We start from the raw sequence: 16,130 nt of genomic DNA, 5'->3' as shown, positions 1-16,130 counted from the left end.
ATTAATGTTCTGTTTTCAAACAGCTATATATGCTAAATATTTCAGGCAAAAATCCAACTTTTTTCATTTTCCCAGATCGAACACTAGTAAGAAAATTATTTCCTTAAACTCTGTGACTCTTATTTATGTATCTAACGGAGATCACACCACCTCTTCTCACACTGTTGTGACAAAGCAGGTCAATATCTATCTTGATCAGTACAGTGCTTTTATAAGACCTTAGGAAAATTGACAATTTTCTCTCTGAGATGAGTTTGAAAAGTGTGCAATAAAGAGACAAACCCACATCAAACAATGAGGAAAAGGAAGATATCAATCAGCTGTGTTTTACAAATCCTAATGGGAACTTGTAGGAAAAGATAGAAAATTGAAAACTATGAAAACCTAAATGTTGACCAAATCTAAAGATACACAAGCAAAGTTTCTACAACATTTCACAACATGCATTCTTAAAATCCTAAACTGTACAAGTAATAATAAAAAGATTACACAAAACAAGATCTATTTATATACACAAAAAGAGTACACTCACCGAACTACTGAGACATCTGCTTATTACCAATATTTTAACAATTGCCTAAAACCAGTGTTTCTGCACTGCAGTGTTTCTCAAATTTCTGCTAAATGAAACATGGCAAAGTTAAATGAAGAAATAATGAAACAAAAACTGGTAATGTTAACCTAAATTTAGTTATAAAATATATAAAATGTCACAACAGCCTAAACACTGAGAAGTCTAAATATGCTTTGACATACTTGTTAGAAAAAGGGAATAGTAAACTACTGCTTCTCAACTCTCATTATCAATAAAAAAATAGGTTTAGCTTAAGTATGAAAAAGAGGTAAAGTATCTCAATAACAGCAAAACCTACTTTGTCAATGTAGTTTTAAAGTAGATGTTACTGAAAATTCATTACAATGGGTTTTGGGAGAAAATGAACTGCTTGTACATACACAGATATAGATTATAGATGTACATACAAATATATAGCGTATATTTATACATAAACTGCTAATTTTACTAGGAATGGAAAATTTACCTCAAGCTTTCAAAGATGCATAGTTCATTTATCTCATACTACATGATCTACATACTCTAGTGGCTGGCTAGAGGAAAAAAATACAATGTCTGAAAAATACAATGTGGACATTTAGAAAGTTTCCCTATAGAAGGGAAGTTACTAGCACACATAGTATCCAAAAGAGTTCAAAGAGAAATTTGAACTCATAGACTGACCTTATGCTGAGTAAACAAGAATTAGAAAACCCTGACTCCAGTTCTTCCTGAAATTTTATGTTCACCCCACCAAACTGAATAAGTAGATTGAAATGAAAAATGGTAACAAGTACCCCAAGCAGCACCTTGCAAAAGTGGGCACTTAACTAGCTTTGCAGTAGGCTAAAGGGGCACAGTTGTCTCATAACCCCTGAGAGACCATAGCAACTTCCACCTACTTCTATTATTCCTCCCTTTTGAAGACCATGCAAAATTTATTTTTCTAGCTTTTGATATCTTCTGACAATAAAATTATTTTTCAAAAGACATGAAAAATGAATAAACAATCTTTTTTTCATGTCTAAAGAATAAAGTGCTCCACTTTCAGCAGTTAATTGCAACCAACAATTATACATAAAAGTCTGTTCATATTTATTTCTAAGAGTTGAGAAGAGATTAGGGGAAAAGAGAGTCAGAGAAAAGAAAGAGGAAAGATAAACTTTTTCTAGCAAACACCTGCAAACTGCCATTAAGCTAAAGGTTTTGAACAGATATTTTTACTTAAGTAACATACTACATGTTAGTATGAAAAATGCAAAAGCAGAATCAAAGCAGCATGCTTATTTTGGGAAAACCAGTGCAGTTCGTAAAGGCTTTTATTTCCTGTGTGAGTTTATACCACAATTTGGAATATTTTTTTAATAATATTTCTAGGACAAGTATATTTTATTTCTGAGTAGTATTTTCAAATTTGTAACACTACCTCAAATGATCAGTAGGAAAACAAAAAATAAATAAAGGCCAGAATGCCTTAGAGCGTCTCTCAAAGGTCATGACTGGATAGTCTTAGTATGGTGTTTCTCTATTCAGCCTAATTCAAAAGCTTTTAAAAGCACAGTACTCTACCCAGTCCAAGCAAAACGCAGATGTAACCAGTTTAAATTCACTATACAACTTCAAGCAGTGCTATCTTGTAACTTTGGTATGCTTCAGCCCAAAATCGCTCAGGAGTGACCTTAATGAAAGCAAAGTGATTTAACCAACTGCTAAGAAACAGAAATGTTCATCATCCGCTCAGCAAACTCATCTTCTTAAAAATCGTCTGTAGTGGGAAAACATTACTTCTCCAGATTTCTCTTCCTCTTACACTCAATTTGCAAGAGTAGCCTCTAGGCAAAAAAAGAAAGAAAACTGGGGAAAATGATCCAAGAAAAAGTAAAATAAACTGCCATCCCCTTCACCTTCTCTTCTACCTTACCTCCCAAAAGAAAGACAGATAAATGCCTTTATCAAATCTTTAATACAAAAGTATTGATTCATTGTTCTATATTGATACCTTTACTGTTTTAAGGGAGTCCCAACTATATATGGAGTTGCTCTGAATATCAGCTGCACACTGAACCTAACTTTTGTTTTACCTTCACCAACTTTGAGAAATTATCTATGATTCAATTGGTTACTTAAAATCAGGACAATAGTCAATAAGGAATTAGTGCTTAAATCATAATACTTTAAATACAAAATATTCATGTGTTTTGTCTTCAGTATAGTTACTGTCTTTTAATTAATTTGAAAACACAGACATTTTGGACTTAATAAAATGTATAAACTAACAAAAATTCTCAAACACTTCACAACTACTAAGGGTAGAATGCCATGTATTTCTTGTATCTGTTACACTGTAAGTCTACTAAGATACTGTGACATGCATTCTTACACGCTAATATTCAGAATCTGGCTACTTACTGTGCTAGCTAATAGTAACGACAGAAGCATGTAACAAAGGAGGACAAAAACAGAAAGAAGAAAAGTGGACTAAGTTACTTCCACAACAACTAGGTTTGGTTTTTGGGTTTGCTTTTTTTGGTGTTCATAAAGTTGCAGGTGGCCAGTACTTCTGTGTCATCATGTGAAAAAAAATAAGATTAGATTATACATTAAGAAATAGTTCTCAAGATACCAGTAGGGCTACTAATTATGGTTACCTACTAAACTGTCTAGAAGCCAGAGCCCAAATGTCAAATATATACTAAATAAATAGAGTGGTTTAAAAATTAATTTTTAAATAGATTTATTAGATACAATTACTTCTGGGTTTAAAAAAATAATTTAGACTTAAACAAAAGCTTTAAAAAGACAGTTACTAGAGTTTATACGCCAGTAAAACTCCTTTACTCATAAATATAAAACTCTATTTGTTACACTTATGAACATTCCAATCCTTGAACTCATTCTAACTTGATCATAACTGTTAACACACTGACACACACACATATATATGAGATAACCTAATATGCATTACAGGCTACTGTACTGTCGATAAACAGAACTATGACAAATAAGCTACAATCAATTCATCGCCTGGGAAGAAGTTAGTACAAACATTATAAAACTGAAGTTCATATTCCTAGAACTTGAAAGACAAAAAATAGTCTTTGCATTACTGCATAAGTATGTGTGTACATGCACATAATATGAGTATCAATTGGTATTGGCATAGACAAAGCTAAATATGAGTTAATATCACAGGCCTGAAGAATTTCAAATGTTTAAAGAAAGCAACTTCTTAAGGAGCTGTCTATTAATCATCAACCAAAAGTCACACTGGCGTTTATAAACATTATACAGTGGCCATTCGCTTGTCCTTCATTTCACTCAATGAACAACTACAGTGTTTAGTATAACACAAGGTACTTGTGCCTGGTAATGTATTACTACTTACTGTCTATCTAAATGCATAAATATATATTCATACCAACATGTATTTATGCATATATACTTCTACACAAACTCATCGCATGTTTGGATTTGATTTTGTTTAAGTATGAAATACTGAAGTTATATATAATTTCTAAATGTGGCTTATAATTTTATTTGGGTCCAGACCAATTCCTATTGAAATAAATGAGGAAAATAAAGCAGCACTACAATACCTTCCCTACAAAACCCTTCTCAGTCTCCCTGCAAAAAAATCACATGTTAAAACTATCTTTCTTTTTCCGTAATAAGAACAAACTTATTTATTTCTGCTAGAGAAGTACTTATGAGTAAAGCTGCCAAGAATGACTTGATGAATGCCAGAATCTTCAGAGCACTGAGTTGCTATGCATTTTTTAAAATCTAAAACTTGCAATTGTGCTTTTTTTAATTGTTTCTAAAGAATATTACTCAAAGCAGCAAAACTGGGAACAATTTCTGGGAAATTGTTGGTGTTGCTGTTATTAAAAATCCACAGGTTAGACCTTCTTAATTAGCATACTGCGTTCCAAACATTTAATTCCTCCTCTATCTTCTTCACCCTAAAGAGAATTTCTTATCCATGTTTCCAAGAGTCTATTTCAGGCACTATCAATCCTCCTAACCCCACAAGCTGTGTCCCAATATCTTCATACAGTCAAAAGCCAAAAGTAACACACTATTTACCTGAGAGAAGTGAAGAAAGAGAATTCTAGAAACAGATAAGAAGCATTAGATGACAATAGCCCTCTTCAAGCCCCCCCACTCTGCTGTAAAAAAGCAACTGAACCGTTGCCCAGTTCCCAGGGACAATCAGCTCATGTAAGCCTCAAACGCCAGAAATCAGGATCACCTTGCATAATGGCACAACACTACTGCCTGTCAAATGACAAGCGCAACAGAGGACCTTCACCTGAACCACTTGAAAGTCAAAGAATGTTCAGAAGAACAAACTGACCACATTTCTATATTTTATATCTGGCCTTGTTCCACATCTATTCCTTTGATCTTATCTCCAGCTCCTATTCGCTACATTTCACTCCAGACTGATCACTTCTTTTCCTTTTCAACTATCAGCTTTGTATCTTTTACCTTTTTTTAATATAGTGCAATCAATATCTGGTAAGTACATGAACACAGTCTCCTTCAAGGCATTTTTAGTTGCCTTTCAACATCAATCACAAGGCAGAGGGCAACAGAATTCATACCAATTGGTATTTTAAATATTCTGATATGTTCTGCAGCACAACTCCTTGGGATAGACACCAATTGGTTCTGACATACAAGGCACAGTAATGTATTACTCAAAAAGGGGGATGAAAATGTCTAACATATTACTTCAAATCCATGCTCTTGAGAGAAACATTTTCAAATGTAACTTTTTTTTTTTACTAGAACTAGATATAACAATATCTGAGTATCAGTTGTCTTCAAATATTACAGACTCAGAACACACATCTTGATTATAGAAGTTTTCTGCTTGAAATTCTTGCTCATTACAAAGACTTGAATCAAAAAATAGGTATCACTGATGTTAATCCAACCAGTAAACATATTAATATTTTTCTTTTTATTTACAACATCTTGAGCATCGTATCTTAAGGAATTAAATATAAACCTCAGATTTTAAAAAGTCTTATAATCCCAACATAAAAGAACGAGTTCGCACAAAATACTTGCTAATGTGCATTAACATGTTGCTAGCAAGTTTAGTGAAAGGTACTTCTGAAGCAGATCAAAAAATGCTCAGTTATGAAGGGTGGCAGATGTACATGGATAAACCTGCCAGAATCCTTGATAGTGCTGACAAGCAGAACTTACTGTGTCAACTGTGTCAACATATTGCCTAATTTCTGAGTGAAAAAAAAAAAAAAAACAAAGAAGAAAAATAGGCAACCAGAATGCAGGCAGCAAATATTAAACTCTGAGATGAATTTCAGTATCAGTGTAACTAAACAGTTACCTCTTATCACTATTACAATTTCAACTCTTCTATGGCAACTTGTACAATATCAGAGCAGTCAACATCAGCTAGATTATAATACTGTACACAAAATTAGGCAGCTTATATTAAAAAAGAACTAATGGGAAAAAAAATGCCTGATTCTGAAATGAGACTGTTATTCCAGCTAGAGCTGACAATAGTCTTATAAATAAGTATTTGCTTTCAGTTGAACATGAAAATACAAGGTTAAACGCAGAGAAGAAAACAAGTTTCCCAAATGACATACTGGTTAATATCTTAGCTTTTCAAAATCTTGATCTTAAAAATCAAAGGAACATTTCTTTAAAAACAATTTTCTTCCTAGTGATGACTAAAAGTTAGTTTCATTTGTGACAATTTGCAGTCACAATAATCAAGTTGTGTATTCATTAAAGATGTATCGCACTGGCTAAACCACAGAAATAAGACTATTTACCCTTGTTTTCCTTACTAATTGAAATTTAGGAGAATTTCTAATGTCTTACATGTAGACAATTTAAATAAAAGAATAACTGTAAATTGAAACACATTTCCCACTCCAAAAAATGATCAGGCACTTATATCCATTAGCTTTTGTGTTGCTGTGCTCCATGCAACATAGTAGTTTCACCAGGCACATTATGTCTGAAGTATTATCTTTCTCCAGGCTCCAGTGCTTCAGAGACATTGACCAGCAGTTCACCAGAAGCCACTCCGCCTTTATTTAGGGCAGCCAATAAAAAATTAGCAACTCTCCCTTTAAACAGAATGAAGCAGCAAAATGAAATTTCAGGGCTAACTATAAGGTGCCCTCTTTGAATGGGACTGGAAAGTGCACAGGAATGCACACATTTAACTTCAACAGTCTCTTCAAATAACTGGGGGGAGGCAGGGAGGTGCTGATTTTTTTTTTGCACTTTGTTTCTAATACTGTGTCTATCTAAATGCTATTCTTATCATACTGATAGGTTAAAAAATGTTTGAGAGTTTGTACTTAGTTGAGAAAGCAATTACCTACAGAGAAAGTATATATTAATGATTTCACTGTATTTCAAAACAGAAAATTTTGATTTGTCCAAGACTAAAAAACCTAACCTAGAAGAAATTTGAGATCCCCTTCATCTTTTATAGATGTAACTGTAAGTGCTTGCTCTGCTTTTTCAACTTAAAATGGATTTCACACCATGACAGGTTTCATTCTGCATTAAAATTGCAAATCTTCTATGTGGCCCAGTTTCAGCTGCAATTGATCTGCTTTGTCGTCACAGACAAAAAAAAAAACCAACAGTGAAGGGCACTGCAGCTTTAAATATTTCAGAGCTATGTAGCTAGTAAATAGACTCCATTGCAATATGGCTCTGAAGGTCGTGTCCTATTGTCTCTTTTCTCTGCAAATACTTCAAACAGCATAAAATGGTTTATTTTATACAATACCTCCCTGCCACTTCTAAATAATTTTAATTGTATTAGGCATTTCCTTACAGGAATGGACAGATACGCCACTCTTTTCATACACACCCACGCTGCTTCTAGATATATTCAAAACGTCCACTGTGAATATAACAGCAGGGTGTACATATCACACATATACAGCTTTTCATATGTATACCTAATGCAAACACTCTGTCCATGAAATCCCACACAACATAAGGACAATTTGTTATTTCAATGGTCATAAAACAATTCCATGGATTTTGTGTCAAAAAGTGTCTTTGGTTAAAATTAACAGGTCAGTTAGAAAACCAAGCTATCAAATCAACATCTCCTGCTTCTCACCTATGGAGGAATACGGAAAAAAAATTGTAACACACAGCACCAAGAGAACATAGTCTGACAAACCTGTTTTTCATGAAAGAAAGCTATTACCTTTCAGATGCTGAAAAAAACCCAACAAAAAACCACAAACAAACAAAAAAACCACACAAAAAGCCCTTACACGTTGAAGACCAAATCACAAGGAAAAAAAAAACAACTATAAACCTTAAGTCAGAATTTGGATTCTGTGTGTATGTACTCCCTAAGATCAACCCCACTTCTTTCATATAAGGTGACTATTCAACGCAAATGTGAGTTACGGAGATGCCTCTCAGAACAGTAACGTGAAACAAACCCCTGCAAAAAAACTCAACTTGGTGATAGCTGTCACTACGTAGAAGGTGCATGTAGCCATTTACCTGAAAAGGCAACAGATTGTTGCCATTGTCTGTCCTGAACGCGTTGTCTTCCATCCAGGATTTGGGGGTTAAGGGTGCAGCCCGGGGGAACTTCGGAGGGGCAATGACATTGCTGGAGAACGGTTTTTTAAGGGGTGAAATGGGATTGAGTGGGGACGGTACGCCGACTCCCACTCCCACACCAACCCCCACTCCAACTGCCCTTCGAGGGTCCCTACCAGCCTGCAGCCCACCCCAAGGGTTGGAAGGTGTACTCCAGGCTGCGTTTTGATGGTTATTCCAGCTGGAGGAAGAAGAAGAGGAAGCAGAAGAGGAAGACGGTTTGCTGGTCATGATGGGCTGATGGCTGTAAGCAGCATTTCTCTGGGCGAAAGGTGCCTGATTAGGGCTTACAGGTGACCTCCGCTGCTGCTGCTGCTGCGCTTGCTGCTGCTGCTGCTGATGTTGGTGGTGTTGAGTCTGAGCTAGGCCAATTTGAGGTGAGAAAGTGCCACCAAAGACAGGGTTGACATGGTGTGGAAAATTCTGGAAAAGCATTGTCCCATTGACTGGAGTAATCCCTTGGAAAAAGCTATCATCCACTGTGTTTGTGGTCCCTGTAGACCAGGTGCTGCCAAAGGAGGGAGACAAGGAGGTGCCGGCTGCAGGTTCTTGTTGAGGCTGGTGAAAGCTCAAGCCAGGCAAAATGGGAGACTCCATCTGCATCTTCTCCTTGCTATTTTGGGAAGGAGCCGATGTGCCGATACTAGTCACTGAACTGTTGTCTTCTGATTTGGGTGTCTCCGACGAGATGGGTGTAGAGGGGGCTTCTGCTGAGTTTGGATCTTGCTGCTGCTGCTGCCGCTGCTGCTGGGGCTGGGCTTTGCTTTTGTCCATCAGTAAATCATCCTGCATGGTTTGCGCAGCTGAAACAGTAGGGGAAAAAACCACAAAGACAGATTATTAACATTGTCATTCATACCACAAACCAGGCTGTTTTAATCATTTGCCAGACAAAAAAACCTTGTCCTATTGCTAGTGCTATGCTACAGCAAATTACAAGGCAAACCCGTAATCTTCCCCCTCCCCCATTTAGGAATATGTAACCTTTGATCGGGCTACATTGCCTTCAAAATATTTTTTAAGATGCTTCACCCTTTTTGATGTCTTGTTTCCCTTCAGTCTAAATGAGAGATGTGCTTATAGGGTAGAGATACACAGCAATTTCGCCACGTCTCTTTTCTCTTACACCGGAACTCAGAGCTCTCACCCTGCAATGAGAAACTGATTCTGGTTCCTGTTTTTCCAAGCACCCTCCTCCTCCTCCACCTCCTCCCCCTGGTTATTTGCATACGTCAATAAATACTGCTGCGTCCTTCAGCAAGGTTAAAAAGACACCAGTCTTCACTGTTCTCCACCCCCTTTTCTATTAGAGGACTTTTAAAGGAGCCGGGTACCGATTTTCCTCAATTAGCAAACGAGCTTTCAATTACTTGAATTTATCAGAGAGAAAGCACACACGAAATCTCGCACTGAGACGGGAGCGGTTCCGAACGGCACAAGCGTCTTCTGGCCCTTTTCTGCCGCCCACTCACGGCTTGCTTAGGAAACGAGGAGCGATCGCGGGGAATGGGGGGGGGTGGGGGGGAGGGGGGCGCGTTGCGGAGACACTTCATGTACAAAGCCCCCAATGGGTTTGCCGTCAGTGACCTCACGATCTCTCCGTGTAAAACGCTATTTAACATCAAAGCGGTCCTTTGCTTAAGGGTATTTCTATTCGGTGCATTTCTATCTGTATGAAATCATCCCTTAAGATTTCTGTGATCAGTAATTTGTTCATCTGAAAAAAATAAGGTCAAAATGAGCAGATCTGGGAGGTATTTTTAGACTATGTTTCTGATGCTTTCACAATGAAAACTAAAACGGGGACAAAGCAAAATACTTCAATATGTGCCACATTATAAAGCCATCTTTATATGCACCAGTCAAAGACTAGTGATGCAGAATATTTGCTAAATCAATACATAAGTTTAAATTTTAAAAATAAATATATGTAGAATGGTTGAGTCTTATATCTGCTAGAAAAAGTGCTTCAGATGGAACAGGACAGATCATAAAATTTACTATTTTGAAACACTGTAGTACTAATGTATATTGCTGACATCAATGAACAGCAACAGTCTGAAACTAGAACAGGAACCTCCACATTTTGCAGACTTTTAGTCAACTGGAGAGATTATTCTAAACTCAGAAGGGTTTTAAATGAGACAAAAATCATTTAGTTTCCTTGAGTAACTATGTCAGAGATAGTTATCAATGAATACCTAATTGCACTTTTATTGAGTTAATCAGATGACACCTACACTCCTAAAATGACATGGTTTTCTTAGGAGTGTTGTTTTAATGTAACAAAGTAAAAATAAGCCAAATCGATTAACTGTTTAAGAAAAGCAGCAAAGAATGAAATGGTCAGTCCTCTCATTTCAGACATCAGCATTTTTCAGATGGCTCATATATATCTCTTCTGAGCCATACATACACTTGTTATTTAAAATGAATGCCAGGACAGGTTTCTGCTACCAATTAAATTAGCACTCATGCTCCATCTTATTTATCTATTCAATATGGAAACCCAATAGCAAGGGTTCATGAACTGACTATGCAGTGAGACAACATTAGTGCAAGGTCCTAAGAATGGAGTAAACTATTGCATCTGTAACAGGCAGCTCTGCTGCTGCTGCTGGGCATGCAGAAAACCTTGTGAGGCAGTTTAAAGCAATACTGCAGTAAGCCAGAATATACCGAGCTCTGTGTAGCTTTCCATTAGCTTCACTTCTATTGAAATCACTTACGATTCCACATCAGGAGAGAAAAAAGATTATATGTATCCCTCCCCTGGTTCTGAGCGATCAGTGTAAAAATATACTTAAGAGAAAAAAAAACATAGCAGATGAACTGTCAAAATTCTGTCGTCAATAAAGTATATTTAAATCAGTTAGTCACTAGGTTATCTATAGTGGCTAGCATAGCAGTTGCTTCAAATATGAACCTTGACTTAGCGAGCTCATTTTGAACTTTATCCTAAGGACTGTAATCCACATTAATTTTCATTGTGCTTCTTAGAGGTAAAAAAAACCCAACAAACACTGCACAATTCAACCCTCTTGTCAAGGTCAAGACCTACCTTTAATGAATGAAGCCTGTCTGAATGGAAAAAACACTGAGTAATAAATTACTTTGAAAGACAGGCCAGCCAGTGTCTAATGTTGGACACAGCACCTCTTCATTATTTCTGGTGTAAGTATTTGTTCAAATTTACAATCTAGTACAGGCAATCTATATCCCCACAGCAATACCAGCTCTGTTTGCATGCAATAACCCATGCAGTCAGCACAAATTTTTAAGGACAGTTACCTTTGGATTTTCTGTATTTTAAGTTCAACAAAATGATCGTGTATTTATTTTCTTCTTTCAGGTTTGGTATATGACAAACAGTCAACCACTCTGGCAAGAGCACTTTGACAACTGGAAGCTTTCAGCGCATGCTCTCCCAAGGAATCATGGGGTTTGAAGTCCTATCTATAGATGGCATTTCACTGCTGCCTATCATGAAAGCAAGAGGGCTCGAAAGGAAAAAAATGCGTGCACACTCCCTCTTTCGAAGGCAAATTGCTGCAATCTGAATACCTATCTCTGATAAAATAAATATCTATCAGTCTGAGCTGAAAATGAGTAATTAAATAAGAGCTTTTAACAAAGCTCTACTAGAACAAAGAAATAGTTCTAGTATTTCCAAGCTTCCTTCCCAAGTCCAAACTTACAGTGTAAGAAATTAATTATAAGCTCATACCAGCTATAAGATATACACTTATTACAATGGAGATTGTGTCATGTTGCTTAGCTGAAGAAAATACTAAATAATTGTCTGTCCTAATTTCTAAAAATATTCTGAAACACAAATTGGTTAAGTGCAAAAATTTAAAACAGGTCAAAATCAGCAGACAGGCAAAAAGCTGTACTCCTTGAATAGTTTCCAACTGCCAAGTTACCATTTTTTCATTAACAAGTTCTTGTTACTACACTGAAAATTCTACCCATAAGCTACTCAGAAAAAAAGGAAGATGCAAATATTATTATTAAACATTTAATCTATTCTGTACACTGTGGTTCCATGTTTCAACCACCTCTCTTCCACAACCCATTATCCACATATCTCCAAGCTCCACATCAATGCACAGCCTAACAGGAGTTCCTCTCATTGGATGGTAATATTTTGATGATGAATGCAGGTCAGGTAAAGTTTTCATATTGTTATTTATTAGCACTTGTGTTTTGTGCTGGTCCATGAATTTTTCATGATTTTTATTCTGGGTAATTATTCATAGTACTAATTATTCAGGACTAGATATTCATCCTTGTCTACAAATTACATATTTAAAATCAGAAGTGTGAAAATATCAGTGTTTAATAAAAGTGAAGGCTGATTTTTCAAAGAATGAAATATGCATAGCTTTATAGGTGAGAGATGACTGAAGCTGAAGAAGATAAATTAGAGCAGTTGAAAGTAGAAGATAAATCAGGGTTGTTAAAACACTTATGTCTCTGCTTTCTACAGTCTGTTTGTGTTGGACCGTTTGGTCTGCCTGCCTTAAATCAATGCTGTAATTAAGAGTTTCTCAACACTTGCTCTAACCTGTTTGTGCTACTCTGAATCATTAAAGGCAGGAAAACTACCTTCTTACAGCAGATGAAAATACCTAATTTGTTGAAACATCCCAGCTATCACAGGGCTGGCTCTAGGCATCGTATAACCCTTCTTCATGTCCCTGTTTATTTGTGGGTTACTGCTTTTCAGATGATTTGAGGATTCATATGGAAGGGACCACACCCTTACTGTCAGTTCTTCCCAGGAGGCAGCTTCACTTGATAGATAAAATATTAGATACGGAAAGTGCTCATTAATTTTGCCAAATGGAGAAGCAGTCCAGAAGGAAAGAAAATCAGGATGTAAAGACTGTTTTTAATCAACTTGCCACTAGAAGAAACTCCTTTTTCTGTTTCTACTGGCCAACACTTTCATAACTACAAGTTAAAAGATAATAACTGCAGCTGTATCAGAACACAAGAACTAAATTCAATCTGGTATCTGAATTATTTGACCTGAGACAGTTCCAAGGAAAAAAACATAACAAAGGCCCAAATAAGCCTTGTTAATTTAATTAACGTTGTGAGTGTATTTTTATCTTATTATATTCAGTATGAAGCAATTTAAGCCTACTGTGACTAACAAACCATGCTAGCCTTTTTGCCAGAAAGTGAACATTCCAACTAGGTTTAAGGTTAAAATGATTATGTTACTGGAAAAAAAAATCTTATTGTAGAAATATTCTTCCAATTTGTTTAATTTTGGTATAATTCAGGATACTTGTCTATTTAAAGACGGAATGAAGTTGATAAAACCTGCCTAACTGATACTGTAATTTAATTCGACATATTAGTATCATAGCAGTTAAAATGCTTTTTAGACAAAACAGAGTATTTACATATTGCCAGATTACTTAGCTTTGTTGAAAACAATAAACAATTCCAACAGTCTTAATGTTGTCAGATCAAAAGAACTGTGTTAAGGTACTAGTTTTTCATTATTCAGACACTTTTTCAGGCCTTGCTGAAACAGTCAGATAAATATTTAATATATCTCCATATTATTCTTACTGTAATTACTCATCAACTTCTTTATTAAGCTTAAATCTGTGCAAATTTGTTGTCAATTCAGTATTTTAAAAGTTGATCTTTTGGTATATCTCTGATACCCAAATTTAGAACTCAATTTTAAGCCCTAAATAGCAAAAATCACTGAAACCAATATAAGCTAAGCTCTGCTTGCCTTCTAATGTGCAGCTTTATTTAACTCAAAATGGCTGACATCTCCAGTTAGGACCAGTGAGGCTGAACTCGGTTGAATCTCAATCGGTAGCAATCATTTTCCCTCACTTTACATTGGCAATAGTGAGCCTGTTCCCAGAAGGGGTCTCTCTAGGTAAAAATGCAACTACTACCAGGTGAAGGTAAGAGAGGACAGAGTGAGATAATGCAATATGTATCATGGAAACAGAAAAAACAAAGAAGAATCTATTAAGGGATGATGTGGGAAGCAGTAGTTTAAAAATGAAAACAAACCTACAAGAGGGAACCTGAGACTTTGTGGAAATTGCCAATGCAAGGAAGGAAGCATAAAGAATAAAAAGTGGAAAGAAAATGAAAAGGGAGAGTGAATTGAAGGAGGAGATTGTTGGGGAGAATAAAGCAAGCATTTGAATGGAGCAGCTGCATATCCGGTCTTGCTAAAGGGAAGAGATGAGGATGGAATTACAACTCTTGCTCCCTCAGGAAATAAGGATTTTTTTTTTTTCTCAAATGTAGAAACAGTTGGTTATACATGTATTTTGGGGACATCTTCACAGACATGTTCATTAGATCTGTTTGCTCAGAGCCTGGTTCAACCTGACTTTGCATATTTCCACGGATGGGGCATCTACTGCCTCTTTGGGAAATTTGTTCCACTCTCATAATGAAAAACTTCTTTACATCCAATCTAAATCTACCCTTTTTTGGTTTAAAACCATTAACTCTTGTCCTATCATATTTTAGTGTATTATGTGTTCATATTTCATGTTTGGGAAAAAAAAAAAAAAAAAGGAAAAGAAAAAGATGCTGAAACCTACCAAGCATTCACTATTTGACCCAATATCAAAGCTTTGTCCAGTCCTGTCATCCCTCCCTGTGCCAGTGGTAGAACAAAGCAGCCACTTTTGTCACAGACTATTCTTCAGCCTCAAATAATAGCCCAGTAATCCTGGGTTCTGGTTACATTTCTGTAGGCAGGTATTGTTCATAGCCATTATTACTCATTATGACCTTATACCTTTATCCTAAATGGCAGGTACCTAGCCTATCCTTCCCACTCCAAAGCAAAAATACAGAAATCACATAATCCTAGGAATAAAATCAGCTTCCTCATTTCCATTTGTAATGTTTGAGAATAAATACATAAAAACTAGTCATTTGGCTAGTCTAGGTGATTGGTGCTCTGAGCAATAGACAATGTACTTCTTCCAGACCAAGATTAGGAACCAGAAACTCTGATATTGCTTTTATATTTCATGAACAGCTGTAATTGGGACAGTGTGTATTAGGTTCTCTTCCAGGAAGTCATGCCCATATGGTTTACTCAGGCCACTGTACATCCAAAACTTCTCAGCAGTTCAAGTAAAATCAAATTTTACCATCCTGAGAATAAGTATAAAAATAAATTGTCTGGGACAGCATGTAAGCAGGATGCCTTCTTCCTATCTGCTTCTGTATCTACTTCCTGTAAAGAACATGTACCTCACTGTTATTACTTCAGCATTCCTGTTTATGATACTTGTAGCAATTAGAAAAGCAAACACCTTCCCTACTCTATACATATAATACAGCTTACAAACCCTGGTCTGGATATTTTACACTTTTCAATCAAAAAGGTCTTTAAAAACCAAACAGATTTTTCTGTAATTAATGCAACACAGTCAAAGCATCCAGTATATTCACTAAGGTGTCCTTCTACATGATTTCTACAGTCATGGATATCCACCACGTAAATACTACTTGTCTCAATCAAGAACAGTGATGCAGCTGTACAGTAACCGAGTTGGCCCCATAAATTAACTAACTTGCACAGCAAATGAAGAATAACAAAGTTATCATTTACACAAAGTATCAGAGACTAGTTACATGTAATAAAACTATTACAAGAGCCACTTTACAAAAAAATTACACACAATCTGAAACATAAAATTCAAAGTTGATCTTTACTAACCAACTTTCCCAAGAATCTGGAATGTCACAAGTGCCTCTGAAAAGTAGGATCTCACCCTTTGCTTGGGGAGTAGCACGTTATCACATTATCAAGAACTTTTACATGCATGCAAATACGCATACACTTGAATTGAGAAGTAAGAGTAGGAAAGATAAAGGAAGATGCAACTTTTCTCCAAGTGCCATCTACCTCTACGTTCTATAA

General features: G+C 36.1%; 1 protein-coding gene across 7 annotated transcripts in view; it reads right to left on the bottom strand.

Annotated features, from left to right (window-relative positions):
- CPEB3 (cytoplasmic polyadenylation element binding protein 3) overlaps positions 1-16,130 on the bottom strand; it is an 89,028-nt gene that overhangs the window by 71,746 nt on the left and 1,152 nt on the right. For 6 of the 7 annotated variants that reach the window (XM_062000929.1, XM_062000931.1, XM_062000928.1 and 3 more), the window contains exon 2: positions 8,090-8,994. In XM_062000929.1, coding sequence (XP_061856913.1) covers positions 8,090-8,983 — 894 coding nt within the window. In that variant the 5' untranslated portion in view covers positions 8,984-8,994. Of the gene's footprint in view, positions 1-8,089; positions 8,995-9,223; positions 9,333-16,130 lie in introns of those variants that run through there. The other variant, XM_062000930.1, reaches the window with a different exon arrangement.

The sequence above is a fragment of the Colius striatus genome, chromosome 8 (assembly GCF_028858725.1).
Source record: "Colius striatus isolate bColStr4 chromosome 8, bColStr4.1.hap1, whole genome shotgun sequence".
NCBI classification, from domain to species: domain Eukaryota; kingdom Metazoa; phylum Chordata; class Aves; order Coliiformes; family Coliidae; genus Colius; species Colius striatus.
Note: the sequence above shows the minus strand (reverse complement) of the source record. Positions and strands in the feature narration are given on the sequence as shown.